This window comes from Leptonotus elevatus, chromosome 4 (assembly GCF_054856555.1).
Source record: "Leptonotus elevatus isolate MCC_2025b chromosome 4, RoL_Lele_1.0, whole genome shotgun sequence".
In the NCBI taxonomy this organism is placed as follows: Eukaryota; Metazoa; Chordata; class Actinopteri; order Syngnathiformes; family Syngnathidae; genus Leptonotus; species Leptonotus elevatus.
Window position 1 is genome coordinate 25,239,155 of NC_141242.1, and position 13,807 is coordinate 25,252,961.

At 41.1% G+C, this 13,807-nt stretch overlaps 1 protein-coding gene across 9 annotated transcripts in view; it reads right to left on the bottom strand.

Annotated features, from left to right (window-relative positions):
* LOC147176368 (DNA topoisomerase I, mitochondrial) overlaps positions 1 to 13,807 on the bottom strand; it is a 58,434-nt gene that overhangs the window by 30,460 nt on the left and 14,167 nt on the right. For 6 of the 9 annotated variants that reach the window (XM_086072581.1, XM_086072582.1, XM_086072580.1 and 3 more), the window contains exons 3-5: positions 12,518 to 12,569; positions 8,767 to 8,813; positions 1,817 to 1,921 (exon numbers count right to left, since the gene is read on the bottom strand). In XM_086072581.1, the coding sequence (XP_085928707.1) occupies positions 1,817 to 1,921; positions 8,767 to 8,813; positions 12,518 to 12,569 (204 nt within the window). The remainder of the gene's footprint in view (positions 1 to 1,816; positions 1,922 to 8,766; positions 8,814 to 12,517; positions 12,570 to 13,807) is intronic. The other 3 variants (XM_086072585.1, XM_086072584.1, XM_086072583.1) reach the window with 1 other exon arrangement.

A 13,807-nucleotide genomic window follows, 5' to 3' on the forward strand; every position in this document is an offset into this window, starting at 1 on the left:
TACTTCCACAGATTTTTCCGCAAAAATGCGGCCCGAACCGTAGATCGCACCGGGACAAATGAGGTATCAAACGATGCGGCTCGATCTGACTCGCTGCGCTATTATTTTTTATAAGAATTCCCAGTTACCATGGCGACACTATTCCCAAAAAACTCCCAATAAAAGTCCCATAGGAATGAATGGGAATCCGAAAGACATCAACCCCAATAAAGCACCTTTTTCAAAGACACGCTGCGCGCGCATACGTTAACCGACCGATATGAATTTTAGCTCATTTTGTTGGAATTTTTCCCATCTTTAGCTCAGTGTCAAAAAAAAAATCAAGGAATGAAAGCTCTTCCCCCTGTGCGGGTTCAAAGACAGTGAGCAAAGGGTGAAAGTCGCCTATTTAGAGTGTGACTAATTAAGGCTTCAGTGACGGGAACCAAAAAATATATTTCCAAAAGTTTCACTTCAACTCGTCACCATGGCCACAATCTTTGCTCACTAGACATCAAATTCGCACGTTTTGTAGCCACAAGCCTCTGCTTTCTGAAAAACCAAGTTTTATTTAGCTAAGGTGTCAATTAGTACCTTTATTTTCACTTTAAGCGAGGAGAAGTCGGACTTTGGCGCCTATCTCCTCCATGTTAATTTCGCCGTTTTTTCCCTCTTCATTTTCGATCAATCATAAGTTTTCAACCTGCTCTCATTTGGTCATTTTTCATCCGATTAAAAAACTGAGAACATGCTCGCGTTCCCCAAACCCTTGCCGTTCTAACGAGCCATTTCTGGAATCTGCATCTTCAACCGTTAAGTCGCGAGAGGCTTTTGTTTGAGGTGAGCGTAATCCTATACAAATCAATGGAGTGTTGGTGCGTGACGTCTCCTCACAACTTAAAATCAAATGTGTGTGCGTGAATGTGCATGTTTTGTAAAGAGGCAGTGAGATACTGTTGATTATGGTAGATTCCACATTTCTTGACCGATTTCAATGGTTTGAATTTTAAACTGTTCAGCTCATTGAAATGTTACTTAAAATCAAATGTGTGTGCGTGAATGTGCATGTTTCTTAAAGGGGCAGTAACATACTGTTGATTATGGTTAACTTTTACATTTCTTGAGCGATTTCAATGGTTGAAATTTTAAACTGTTCAGCTCATTGAAATGTTAGTTAAAATCAAATGTGTGTGCGTGAATGTGCATGTTTCTTAAAGGGGCAGTAATACTTTTAGTTGATTATAACTTCCACATTTCTTGAGCGATTTCAACGGTTGAAATTTTAAACTGTTCAGCTCATTGAAAAGAGTTGCAAGAGTTAGCAGGCCCATTCAAAATTTCCGCGGGAATTTTTCTAGTTAAAACACTATTACTCCAAAGAAGCACAGAGGTTGTACTTATTTTTTTATCTTGAGAAGCTCTATTTATTTTTAGCTTAATAATAAGTGGAAAAACAGAATCTTAAACTATGTAATTCCACCCTCCATTGCAATCTATTTAGTGCCCCCCCCCTATTTTTTTTCCACTTGAACCAATCCATTCCTATTATAGCATTATAAAGTGATAATTGTCTGTCAACCATTTAACAGTCTAGAGTGTGTCAATTTTTAGTGATTGATACTACAATAGAAGGGTGCTGTATTTTCAGACAGTTTCACATTACAGACCAATAGTTATGATGTCCTTCATGTTTGACACACTTAGCTATTTGGAGGGAACTATAGTAACTCTAACCCATCTTTGTATGCATGGCATGTGAGTTTCTCAGTAGCTAGGTCAGTCGGTACTTTACAGGACACTCAACAGCTTAGAATGCTGACATTATTTACAGACTTACTTTATTTTGTCATTTACAGGAACATCGACAGGCTCATCTTTGAGTCTTTTTCTTTTGTTGTTCTCTCCTTTCTCCTTTGTGGTGAAATTACCATCGTCTGGCTCTCTAGCACACACACAAAAATACAGTACACATAACATTAGGTTAAATCTAGTATCTGTCAATGAGTTGATTGCTTAAAACCAGGGCTGGACAATTACCCGAAATGTTATCATTATTTCGATTTTGGTTTCTCTCGATCATTAACTCTTTCCATACATGACCCCGGGATTACACTGCATGCGTGTGCGTTGTGGCTCCGCTCCATCTTGACCGTGCGCTCCGGACATGTAAATTTTATGGACAAAACTCACCGGCTGTGCACAGCTGTGGTCCGGCAGCTCCACCGCCGACAACTTCCCGCCGTGTCTCGTGTGATTGCGAACGATAATGTGGCATTAAAAACAACGCAAAGCACACAGAAAGTGTGCTCAACAGAGAAGCAGAAAGAGAGGTGGACTTCATTTGATTGAACTCACCTACAGCTTCTGCTATGACGTTCCATGCAGCATCCATTTTTAGGTTGTCCAAAAAAAAAGGATGTGCCATGTCATATATAATCCACCTTCATTAAAAATCTCTCCTCGCCCATGTTTGCTGGTGTTTAAACAGTAAATAACCATTAAGCATGATAACGTTTTGCTGACATGATTGCAAAATAGGATCTGGTGAGTATTTTATTCTGAAAAGTAACCAGATTTTTTTATTTTGAAACTGCGTCGGTCTTCCTGTCCCACTCGATGTGTTCTGTGCTAGTTTGCCATTTGACGGATGCCGACGGATGCGTCGTCCGGCAAAAATAGAAAATAGGTCTATCCTTGCGGCGGACTCTGGCACGACGCAGCTGGTCCGCAGCGCATACGCAGCTAGTGTAATTTGAACAAGCTGATCCGCTGCGCTGTCGTAGCAGACGCACACAAATGAGGTGTAATCCCGGGGTAAGACGTATGAATACGTCATAAAAGTCAGTCACAGCGTACATATGACATATATATAAGTCATAAGAGTTTTCTCATGCAAGAGTATACAGGAGGGTCTAAAGCAGCTTCTGACTGAAGGATTAGGCTTGGATGCAACGTTATTTTAAAAAATAACAATCAGCAGGTGGCAGAAAGCATAAGATCAGCCAGTATAACACAAGGATCTTGTTGCAGAAGAAGAGAAGGAGGAAGTGTAGGTTGAGACTGGGAGTATCGTATGTCACTAGCATATTCTAGTAACGCGGAGGCAGCTGAAGTAGAAAATAAGCGATGGGCAGAACAAAAGTTAACCCTTCAAGGATTGCTTTTTAGCAAAAAAAAAAAAAAGCATCTTCATCAGATCATCAAAGCATGACGGCGATGATAGTGTTGCTGCACGTCAAGAAATGATGCTTCGTTCGGCGAGCAAACGCAACAAGCAGCCGTCGAGCAAATGATCCCTGGGGTTCACGGCTCGTTTCGCTACTCACGTTGACTCCTGGACCACTGGATGCTGCGGCAAAGCTGGAGTCAGACTAGCCGATTAAATTTTTTGTCTTTATGTGCAATAAACTGTTATTTTGTTATCAAAAGCACTTTTTGGAATGTTGTTTTTGCTGTTTTATTGCAGGAAAACATTATTTGATGTTTGAGCTGTCACAAAAGAAAAAATTGTAGTTGTTTTGTTTTACAAAAAGGTCTGTTTTTTTTCTCAGGAATTGGAATTTTGACCAAGCTTAGCTATATTCTAACTGATAACTAAAGAACGGATAGAAGATAGAAAATAGAAATGCACTTTTTTCTGCTGAAAAAAAGAGTCTAATCTTTCCTTTGGTAGGTTCCATGTTTATATAGCAATAGAACACAATATTTTGTGGGCCTTGTAAGATCAGTCAAAATTCAGTAAACCGACTGATATTGAAGGGGTTGCTCTAATGAAAATAGCTGAGATTAAATTAGTTCAAATGTAATAACTGAAGAAAAATGATTAATGTGCAGAACGCCGCGGCACGTTTACAAGTTCCCTACGTTGTGAAAGTACCCTGGATGCATTATGCACCATGTAGATTGTAGCAAGTCCGGAGAAAATCTGTGTGATTCTGCCGTCCATAAGCATCCTTTAAGCTGTTTAATGACACTCCAGTTGGAGTTAACTGTAAAGCTAAACAAAAGATAAAGCCCCTATCCCACTGAACTGCGAACATTGGCGAACGCTGCGAATGTTGAATTCGCAAAATATGAGGTTGTCAACTATGGCATTTTGCGACATATCTACAACGTGTTTGCGATGTAAAAGCGACATTTTGCTCCTAATTTCAATAGCCCAAACACACACACAAACATTTGTATATACACTGGGTGGGTTCACATTCACGGTTTAGGGGTAGAGTTCGGCAGTCGGCGAGCTGGCGGGTGGGGGGCGGCTTTGTTGGGGGGGGGGGGGGTTTGCGGGGTGGGGGGGTGCCTGGGGGATTGGGGACCTGGGGGCGGCTGGGGCTGGGTTGGGTGGGGGGGGGGGTGCCCGGCGGGCCTGCAGTGCTCCGTCCTGCTGCGTTGGGTCGGGGGCGCGGGCCGTGTTGGGGTGGGGGGCGCTCCGGCTCCTGGGTTTGCTCTCCGGCCGGTGGCCCTGGCGGGGCCCGGGGGTCGTCCTTTGGCGCTGCCGCGGCCTGGGGGGCCCTGAGGTGTTGCGCTTGCTCTGTCCTGGCAGGGGTCGACGGCTCCCCTCTTTGGTGGAGATTTTCATGCATGCCAGATCCACCACACCAGCATCTATCGAAACTCAGACACAATCTGCTTCCTCCTCAGGTCATTGAATCGGTGGAGGCTGGTGTCTGTGGATCTCACTCTGCTTCGTCTGTCCTTCATTCCTTTCCTCAGGTCTCCCTGATTTTTTTTGGGGGGGGATTTGTTGGAATTTAGATGTTTCTGGGGTTGGGGAAGAATTCTGGTGGGTGGCCCGGTGGATGGTGTCTGGTCGGTGCTGGATTTCACCTTCCTTGGTTTTCTTTGGTCCCCTCGGGTCTCCTGACGGCGGTGTTCGGTTTAGGTGAACGGTATGGGATTTTTCCTAATAGGTTTTTGGTGAGCTAACAAATACACGCACGCACGCACGCACACTCACCCACATACAAAAAAATAATAATAAATAAAAAAAAAAATATATATATATATATATATATATATATATATATATATAAAATAAAAATAAAAAAGAGCAATGATGATGACATTACCGAATGAACAATACTGAGCTCTTTTAGAAAAAAAAAAAAAAAGTAAAAGCGACATTTGAGACAAAGCCCGATTTAACCTAAAATTTGAGTCAAATTGACCCAGAAAACAGATTAAAATGATTATTTTTCGTTTCCTTTTCATTAGAAGATGTAATAATTGGACATTTCTGTCCAGTCAGTCATTGCCGTAACGTATTTGCGGCAAGCAACCGCTGTTTACTTTGGACATATTTCCTGGTCTAATTTTGTGCTATAAAATTGAGTATGGTGTCGTCAAGTATATTGCCATAACTTAGATACCACTCAGTCAGCTTTTTTATATTCATCCTTGGAGAAAGAAAGGGGGAAAGGGGTAGACATGACTGCAGCAGAATGCGACACAGCCAACTATGCGCAACGGCTCCTCAAAGTGGCATTATGAATGAAAACCATGACTGATTGTCCCCAAAATTTATGAGTACATGTGTAATATTTTTACTGTGATTAACACATGTCTGTTAATCACAGTAAAAATATTAGAACGAAGCTCGCAATAATTTGGAAAAAATTTAAGACGGAAGTGCTGCCGCACATTTAGAGGAATAATAATAATAATAATAATGAACACTTTCGAATATTATCAAAAACGTTGCGAGTTCTGTTCGAATATGATCAGACTATGATTATCGCGTGTGCACATGCGCTCATACATTTTGGTGACAATCAGTCGCTTATTGGTTTCGTCCTGCCTAAATAACGCCTGATTGGTTTGATCGAAAAAAAGATCTGCTGCAAACGTATCAGCCGTAAAGGTACAAGATGTATTCTCCGGAGTTTGTGAACTCACATACCGCGATAGGGCTGTTGAAAGAACTACAAAAATGGCCGGAGAACTACAGTGACCTGAAAGGACAAGCACACTGCCTGACCTTTTAAAGGAGACACCTGTCACAGGAGGAACACATTTGAAATCAAGCAGCAGTCAGCATCAGAAAAAGGGTGCTTGCCTTCTCGTCTGAACTCTCATGCTCACGGACAAACTACTCTACAAACACCGGAGAGGCAGCCGGTAAGACTGCGTTTAGAGACATTTGATTCAGCAGGTTGTTTGTCTGACTAGCTATTGTTTATCTTTGATAAAACACAATGTGGTGGGATTGTATGTTAAAATGGGAGTGGCACTTGGTAATGAGCCCATTCATTGGTTTTCACTCTTAAAATGTTTGGTTATGAAATGTTAATCACAGGATCAATTTAATTTAAATGTAGTGTTATTTTTCATTTTATATTTACATAGAGTCTATACTATGTCAATACTTGACGGTGCCATGGGCATTTTATAACACAATATATTCCAGGAAATAAGTCAGAAACAAACAGGGCCCTTTGTCCCCCTGCGCGCACCACGTTATAGCGATGACGCGCTGCACAAAAAAAGTCCAATATGACATGCATACATGGTATATCATCATTTTGACACTTAATCGGCTTAAAACGTCTTCTTTTTTTTTTAAGGGAGTTAGATCCCATTGAGTTGATGCCCGCGCTGCAACATCTGCATGCGTTTTGGAGGAATATCACCCTGCTTGACTGTCTGCGCTGCCCGTGGTGGGGCTGGGGCACATCAGGCACTTGTAAAACCTTAATAATACAAATTGGAAAATATGTTCAACACATGTCTCCAAACTAGCTTTTTGTTTTTCATTTTTGAATTATGATTTCAATGCGTGTGCGGTTACAGGCAGAGCCTCACTTTTTAAAACAGAGCGCGCTCCGCCTGAAAACAAATGCTTTCTCACCGTAGTATATGGACGTCAGAGTGAATTTATGAATGGGACCTACGAATAAAACTTTGCCGACGCATTTATGACAAATTACGATGAATTGCGACGGGATTACGTGCAAATGCGCATGTTGGTGAAAAAATGGATTCGCAAGTAAATTTTGCAATAATGGCGACAACTACGAATAACTCCCCAACAAATGCGACATATTTCGACCAATTCCGAACTATGGCAAAACGCAACTTTCGCAACGTTCAGCAATGCTCGCAACTCAGTGGGATAGGGGCTTAAAAAGAATTACCGTATTTTCACGACCAAATAAGGCACACTTAAAAGTCTTAAATTTTCTCAATCGACGGTGCGCCTGATAATGAGGTGTGCCTTTTGTGTGCACCAAATTTCAATGTTGTCGTGCGACTTCAGTAAGCACTCTGCTTGACTGATTGTGTGGGAGCATTTCCCACCGACACAGGAAAGGCGGACCTGAGTGAGGACAGGTAGGAATTATGAGAACGCGAAAGACTTAATTGAAAGACGGCATGCGGTGTTTATGACATGCAGGCAGTAGTGCTGGTGTTGTGCCAAAACAAAATTGTATCCCCTGCCGCGGGATCGTTGTTATGAGTTAAAGTTAAGTTAAAAATATAGTACATACTGTATAAAGCAGGGGTGCTCAATGCGTCAATCGCGATCGATAAGGTAGTATTGGTAGATTGCATGACAACATGAGACCTTAAAAAAATAAAAATAAAAAAGTGCCACCCATCCATTTTCTTAACCGCTTGTCCACACAAGGGTTGCGGGGGGCGCTGGAGCCTATCCCAGCTGGCATTGGGCAGTAAAAGCGGGGTACAACCTGAACTTGTTGAAAAAGTGAAACCTTAAAATAAAAAAGTGACATCCCATCATCCATCCCGTCACTTGATTGTGCATCAGAATTCTTCTGATACGAGCACAGGCAGCAAGCATCGCCATGGCATACGCCCATTTCCTTATTTTACGCAAGCGAGGCAGAGGCGCCCGCTGATCTTCGCCAAAGTAATAAAAATAAAGTATGTACAATAAATATAATAATGTTTTACAACAAGGCTGAACTATATTTACAATTTAAAAGGTACTTGTGGATGGATTTGTAATGATTGTGGTTTAAAAATAATTTTAAGTGCACACTGCTCGCCTGGTCTTGTGTTCCCATTCACTTGAATGGAATGCTCGCGCTGCAGTTAAATAAATGAGGCTGACCTCTCCATTCAGAAATGGTTTCGCGAGCCGGTCGTGAAATCAAGATTGCGAGGTTTCATCCATGGTGGTCCATATGAAATAGTAAATATGGTTCAATATTGCCACAAGTTCCGTGCGGTGCAGTGGGGTTGTGGTAGCATGCCGTGTGGTGCCAATTTCAATTTAATTGAATATTGAATTAATGTTCATGACCGAAACATTCTGTGAACTACTCAATTACTCCCTAAACCATTAGGCAAAAACCTTTGAAGCCACAATTTTGAAGAACGTTACCAGATGATTTCGCCTTTGAAATGTCACTCTTCTTACAGGATTAGGCTTAAAGCCACATCTGGGATACAAGCCATAGACAAGTCTACAGAAACACTGCTGTGAGACAGATTTAACACAGCAAGACTTGGGCCACCATCTGCCATCCCAGCCTACACCCTGCAGAGTATCTAGCAACTCATACCATACAGTCTCATTTATTACTTTGCTGAAAAGACACAGATAAGACACAGCACACAGTATAATTATTTCTGTGGGAAAAGTATAGACTCATTCTATAAAATGTGAATGCATTTTGTCCAAGTTGTTCAAAATGCAAACATAGATGTAAAAGTGAAATAGGATTGAGAAAGGATGATGACATTTTAGAGACAATCATTTGAGGGTGGCTTGTCAGATATTCAAGCCTTAAAGAAACAATGGCATTAAATTTTCATCTCTACCTGGAATTGTTAGGTAATCGCAGCTTCTCAGTCTTTGGAGTTTTTACCTGCAGGGAGAGACAGTTCAAAGCTCAGCAAATTGATGAAACACATTTACTGTACATGAACCAAGTGAGATGAAATGTATGCTAATCTGGGCGTTTTGCTAAAGGGCAACTCAGCCATGAATAGGATGGGACAGGGCGCTGCTCATTAGTTTATCCCTGCCCTCACCATTTTGCTGCTGTTGGGAAATTAATTTTGTTTTTTTGTTTTTATCAGCCCCAGCTACCCATGTGTATATATATGTCAACAACTTTCATCCAGAACAGTGGTATAGGAAAAACCTGGCTTTGACAGCAGTGTAATTCAGAAATTGCATTGAATTACATTGGTTTGTGTGGATATGCTTCATGTTGTGATTGATGAGTGAAAAAGTATTTTACCAAATATAATAAATAATACATTCAGATCTCTTATGCTATTTTAGCATAAGATAATGATATATAATAATATAATGCTTTTGGTAATGCAAGGATTTCACCCCACACCAGCAATGTGTCGAACTCCTGGCTAGCAAATAGTTGAATGTAATTCAAATGAAAATAGATGGAGGGATGGATGGATGGATGGATAGATGAAATTGTTAGCAACAGGACACTCCAACAACTTCAAGAAAGATTTCATTTTATGTTGGCTTGATTTCACGATTAAATATGTTTTCCCATATGAGGCCCACACACACACACACACGCACACACGCACGCGCGCACGCACGCACGCACGCGTCTTGTAAAGGTGCTATGGAAAAACATTAAGACACAGTTAAAGAAAATCACAACAACTGCTTGAAAGGAGTGCTTCAAGGCAGGGACCGCCAGTTAGACCAGATCCCAAAGACATGGGATAATTCTTGACGGGAATAATTAAAAACCAACTACCCTTGGAGGATATCCCAGATCATTATCTTTTTTCAAAAAAATTGACACAAGTTCAGATGAATCAGATGTCTTAGGAGCCCAAACAGAGGGGAGAACATTCAGCCCTCTGTATCTGTGACAGCAGCAGCTAGTAACTCCATTTCAGAAAGCATGTTCAAGTGAAAAGCTTAAAGGTGCATTCAAGGATCTTTTGTCGCTGTGTCTTCTGGGTAGATCCTTTTAACGATTGGTTCTCAATCTTGTCATTCAATCTTATAAAACGATGTTGTGCGTGCTCGTTTCTAGCTGCGCATGCACACTTCTAGTGTTTATAGCATGTAGCCGGTGAGCTCCAGACGCAGCCATTCATCGTTGAAGCTCCACCGATCCCACCGCATACTTTGGAAATGGCTGAGAGCCGCAACATCTGTCTATGAAGCGAGGTTGGCTGCAGAGACTGATGAAGATGAAGATGAGCTTGCACATTCCCGACATTTGATAGGCGTTTCCCCCGGACGAGCAGGAGCGCTGAATGAAGCAGCGGCAGCAGCAAGACAGTGTTTTGTTCAACAATGTCCTTGTTGTCTTTTTGATTACCGTATTTTCCCGACCATAAGGCTTAAGGTATTAAAAGGCGCAGTCTCAGTTACCGGTGTTATTTCTGTATTTAACATACACATAAGGCGCACCGGACTATTGGGTGCAGGCACAGTTAAACATACAATAGCTCAAAACGTATGGTAGCATGCTTTCACATTAAAAATGCTTGCGTTTGTTTTTAAAAAGGCAGTGGAGCAAAACTGAGTTTGGTTGTACTTTATGGAAGTATTTAACAATGTAAGCAGGGAATTCGGTTGTACTTTAAAACAATGTGCTCACGTTACTTTTGATCAATTGTCATCCACAAAACCCTCAAAGTCATCATCTTCTGTATCTGAAACAAACAGCTGGGCAAGTTCTCCATCAAACATGCCAGGTTCCTTCTCGTCATTGTAGTATTTTCAGTCAGTCTCCTAACCGTGCGGCTCCTCAGAAATTATCCCGGAGTGCTTACCGAAGTCGCACAACAACATTTACAGAATTTGGAACTTTGTGCACACAAAAGGTGCACTTCACTATTAAGCGCACCGTCGATTTTTGAGAGAATTTCAGACTTTTAAGTGCGACTCATAGTCGTAATACACTTCGGCTGAGACCGTGTATTACCCACAATTAATTGTGGAGGGAAAATGTCAACATACGATGGTAATTCTTGTGCCGAATTTTTTTTTATTTTCAACCTAGTGTATTTATCAAAGTATTATTTGTTTTGTCATTTACACGTGTAATTTAAAGTTTAAAAAGTAGTAGTACTAAGGAACTTTTTAACCTGAATAAAATATTTTCCTAACTTTTCTGATGAAACATTGACTTAAAACGAGTTCAATGGTACCTTTGCTATGGCCTGTATCATTTTTACAGGCACTAAGCAACTTTGAGGAGGATGGTAGGAAGTACTATCACAGATCATCAAACTCCATGTCCCCTACAGGCAGACAGCGATCCCCGCTCAATATAAAACTATTTGCGGCGATCGAAGGCTTTTATCTGCCGTGACTGGAACGGAACGAAGCTAGATGCTATGCTAACAGCCACAGTGGACACAACGTAAAGCATGTTGGTTTTGAGGAGAGATGTGAAAGAAATTCACGATTTTCACTTCACTTACCGTCTTTGTCGACACCAAAATAATTGCAGCACATTCATCCTGGATTTTTTTGTTTTTTTGACATCAAGTCGTCCACGAACATGGACCGCACAGCGCCGTATGAGCTTGGTTACGGACGTGTCATATCAGCCTGTGGTGGCCATAGCTCAGGGTGTAGAGACGATCGTTCAGTAACCAGAAGGTTGGCTGTTTGATCCCGCTCTCCCCAAGTTATATGTTGTTGTGTCCTTGGGCTCGGCAATTCACACACATTGCCTCCAATGCTACTCTCACTGGTGTATGGAAGGTGGGAATGTTTGGTGGTGGTCGGAGGGGCCACACACTGGCAGCCAAGCTTCCGTCAGTCTGCCCCGGGGCAGCTGTGGCTACTTAAGTAGCTTACCGCCACCACAGTGTGAATGTGCGAGTGCATGAATAATGTATCCGTTCCATTGTCAAGCATCTTTGAGTGTCTAGAAAAGCGCTATATAAATCCGATGTGTTATTGTTTAGTATTATTATTTTGCATGTCTGGTTCCAAGACTGCACTGCACTAAGTAATATTGACAAATAGTCGTATCAACAAGTAGTCAGTAAGTAATAAGTTGGCCAACTTGGCCCTAGAAGTTTTCAGTGGTGGCCTGTTTTAGCAACCATTAGTGAACTTCAGGTGGCCCAACAGAGTCACGTGGTAGCCACGGGCCACCATTAATGTCGAACCCTGGAAGGTGTCGAGTGCTTAAATCTGCCGGACAAAAGGTTGGAATAACAGAAAAATAATTAATTCCGCAAAAAAGCCTGCAGAGGGAGGCAAAGTATCATAAATAAAAACAACATCGAAGAAGACGAAGTAGCCGACCGGGTGCCTTGACAAGTTTAATTTTCAACCACAAGGAAGGATCTAAACCAAGTTCAATAATGGTAAAAATATGTGCTTTTCAGTTTTACTTTTCAATGTGCTTTTATGAAGTGCAAATTGTGAATTTGGACTTGCAAACTCTGATGCAAATATGCTTTTTTTGAGCCTTGAAACCTCAACGATTAACGCAGAAAGGGTTTCACTTTAAATGATTTCCTTACTGAGCTTGACAAGCATGGTTAGCTTCCTAATAATGATGAAAAAGAATCCTTGTGAGGTACACAGTAGAAAACAATTCTGATTTACCTTCTGGATTTCACCATTTGGAGTTTTCTCTGTAGATTTGTTTGGCTTTGCACTGCAGGTCAGATGAAAAAGAAGAAAAAATGTTAGCTTTGTGTTTAGTATATAAAATACAAGCGAGGATCTTACGAGTCTGACGAAAAACTTGATGTATTGGCCTTTTTTTAATCAGTCTTGTACTTTTAAATAGGACCCGAAGCAGTTGTTACATTCGTGTCTTGACCTGGTATTCTAGTCAGACAATGCAGTAAAATGTCACCAATTAGTCAAGCAGTTCCCCAGAAGTTCGCCATGTAGATCTTTCATGTTTCTTCTCTGTCTAACCTTTCCACACTTGAGTAGCTAGACACCAGATCGTAATTATGACCCAGCTCTGTCACTGTATTCCTTTGGGGCGGGAAATTAAACTATTAGAGAAAATCATATTGAGGAAAATCAGTTATATAACTGGGGAAAACAAAGCCTAAAGCAGTCAGTGTGAAATAAAATAAAATAAACAAATAAAAAGGCTGCTAGATGCTTGCCGTAGATAATAATCACTGACAGATGTCTATTATTAAACTATATGCTGCTATCAATTACAAAAGCCAATGACAGATTAATACCTATAGTATTTCACTTGCATTTGTCCGCTCATAAATGCATGGCATCAGATACCAAAACAAACTAAGTGATTTTATTAATCAGGGTGCTACGTTAAGCCTTTTGGGTAAATTGTGGTGGTCCTGCCAGAACCAGCACTTGTCCTGTATATCGCTGCCCTTGGGCCGATACCTCACATCAGAATTTGGTCAATTAAACATTTTTTAAAAAATCTATACTATTCAGGGTTTTTCCTGGCTCAAATAGAGGCAGAGGTGGTACCATCCTGACTATGATGGGTGACTACCGATACCAGGTATCGGTATCTGTATCAATAACAGTCTTATTTTAAGGTATCGGTACAAAAGGCGGTGAACGATACCATTATCGGCCGCCCTCCTGGGCCATGATGTGCATGTATTCTGTAAATTCAACTGGCTTGCTTTCATTTTTTACAGGCAACATATAATAATTCCATGTTTCAATAATAAAAATAATAGTTCGATACTACGAATATGACTATTATCATGTTAAAACATTCATTCATTATCAGTCACTTAGGCTGGAGTTGGTGAACATATGAGGTGGACGTGGGCGCTTCTGAATTTTGTACACAGGAAAAAACCCTTGAGGACCAATCAATCAGTCAATTTATAAAAGGCAGTCACAAGTGTGCATGTTAGCTGTTTTTTGACTATAGGAAGCCGAACC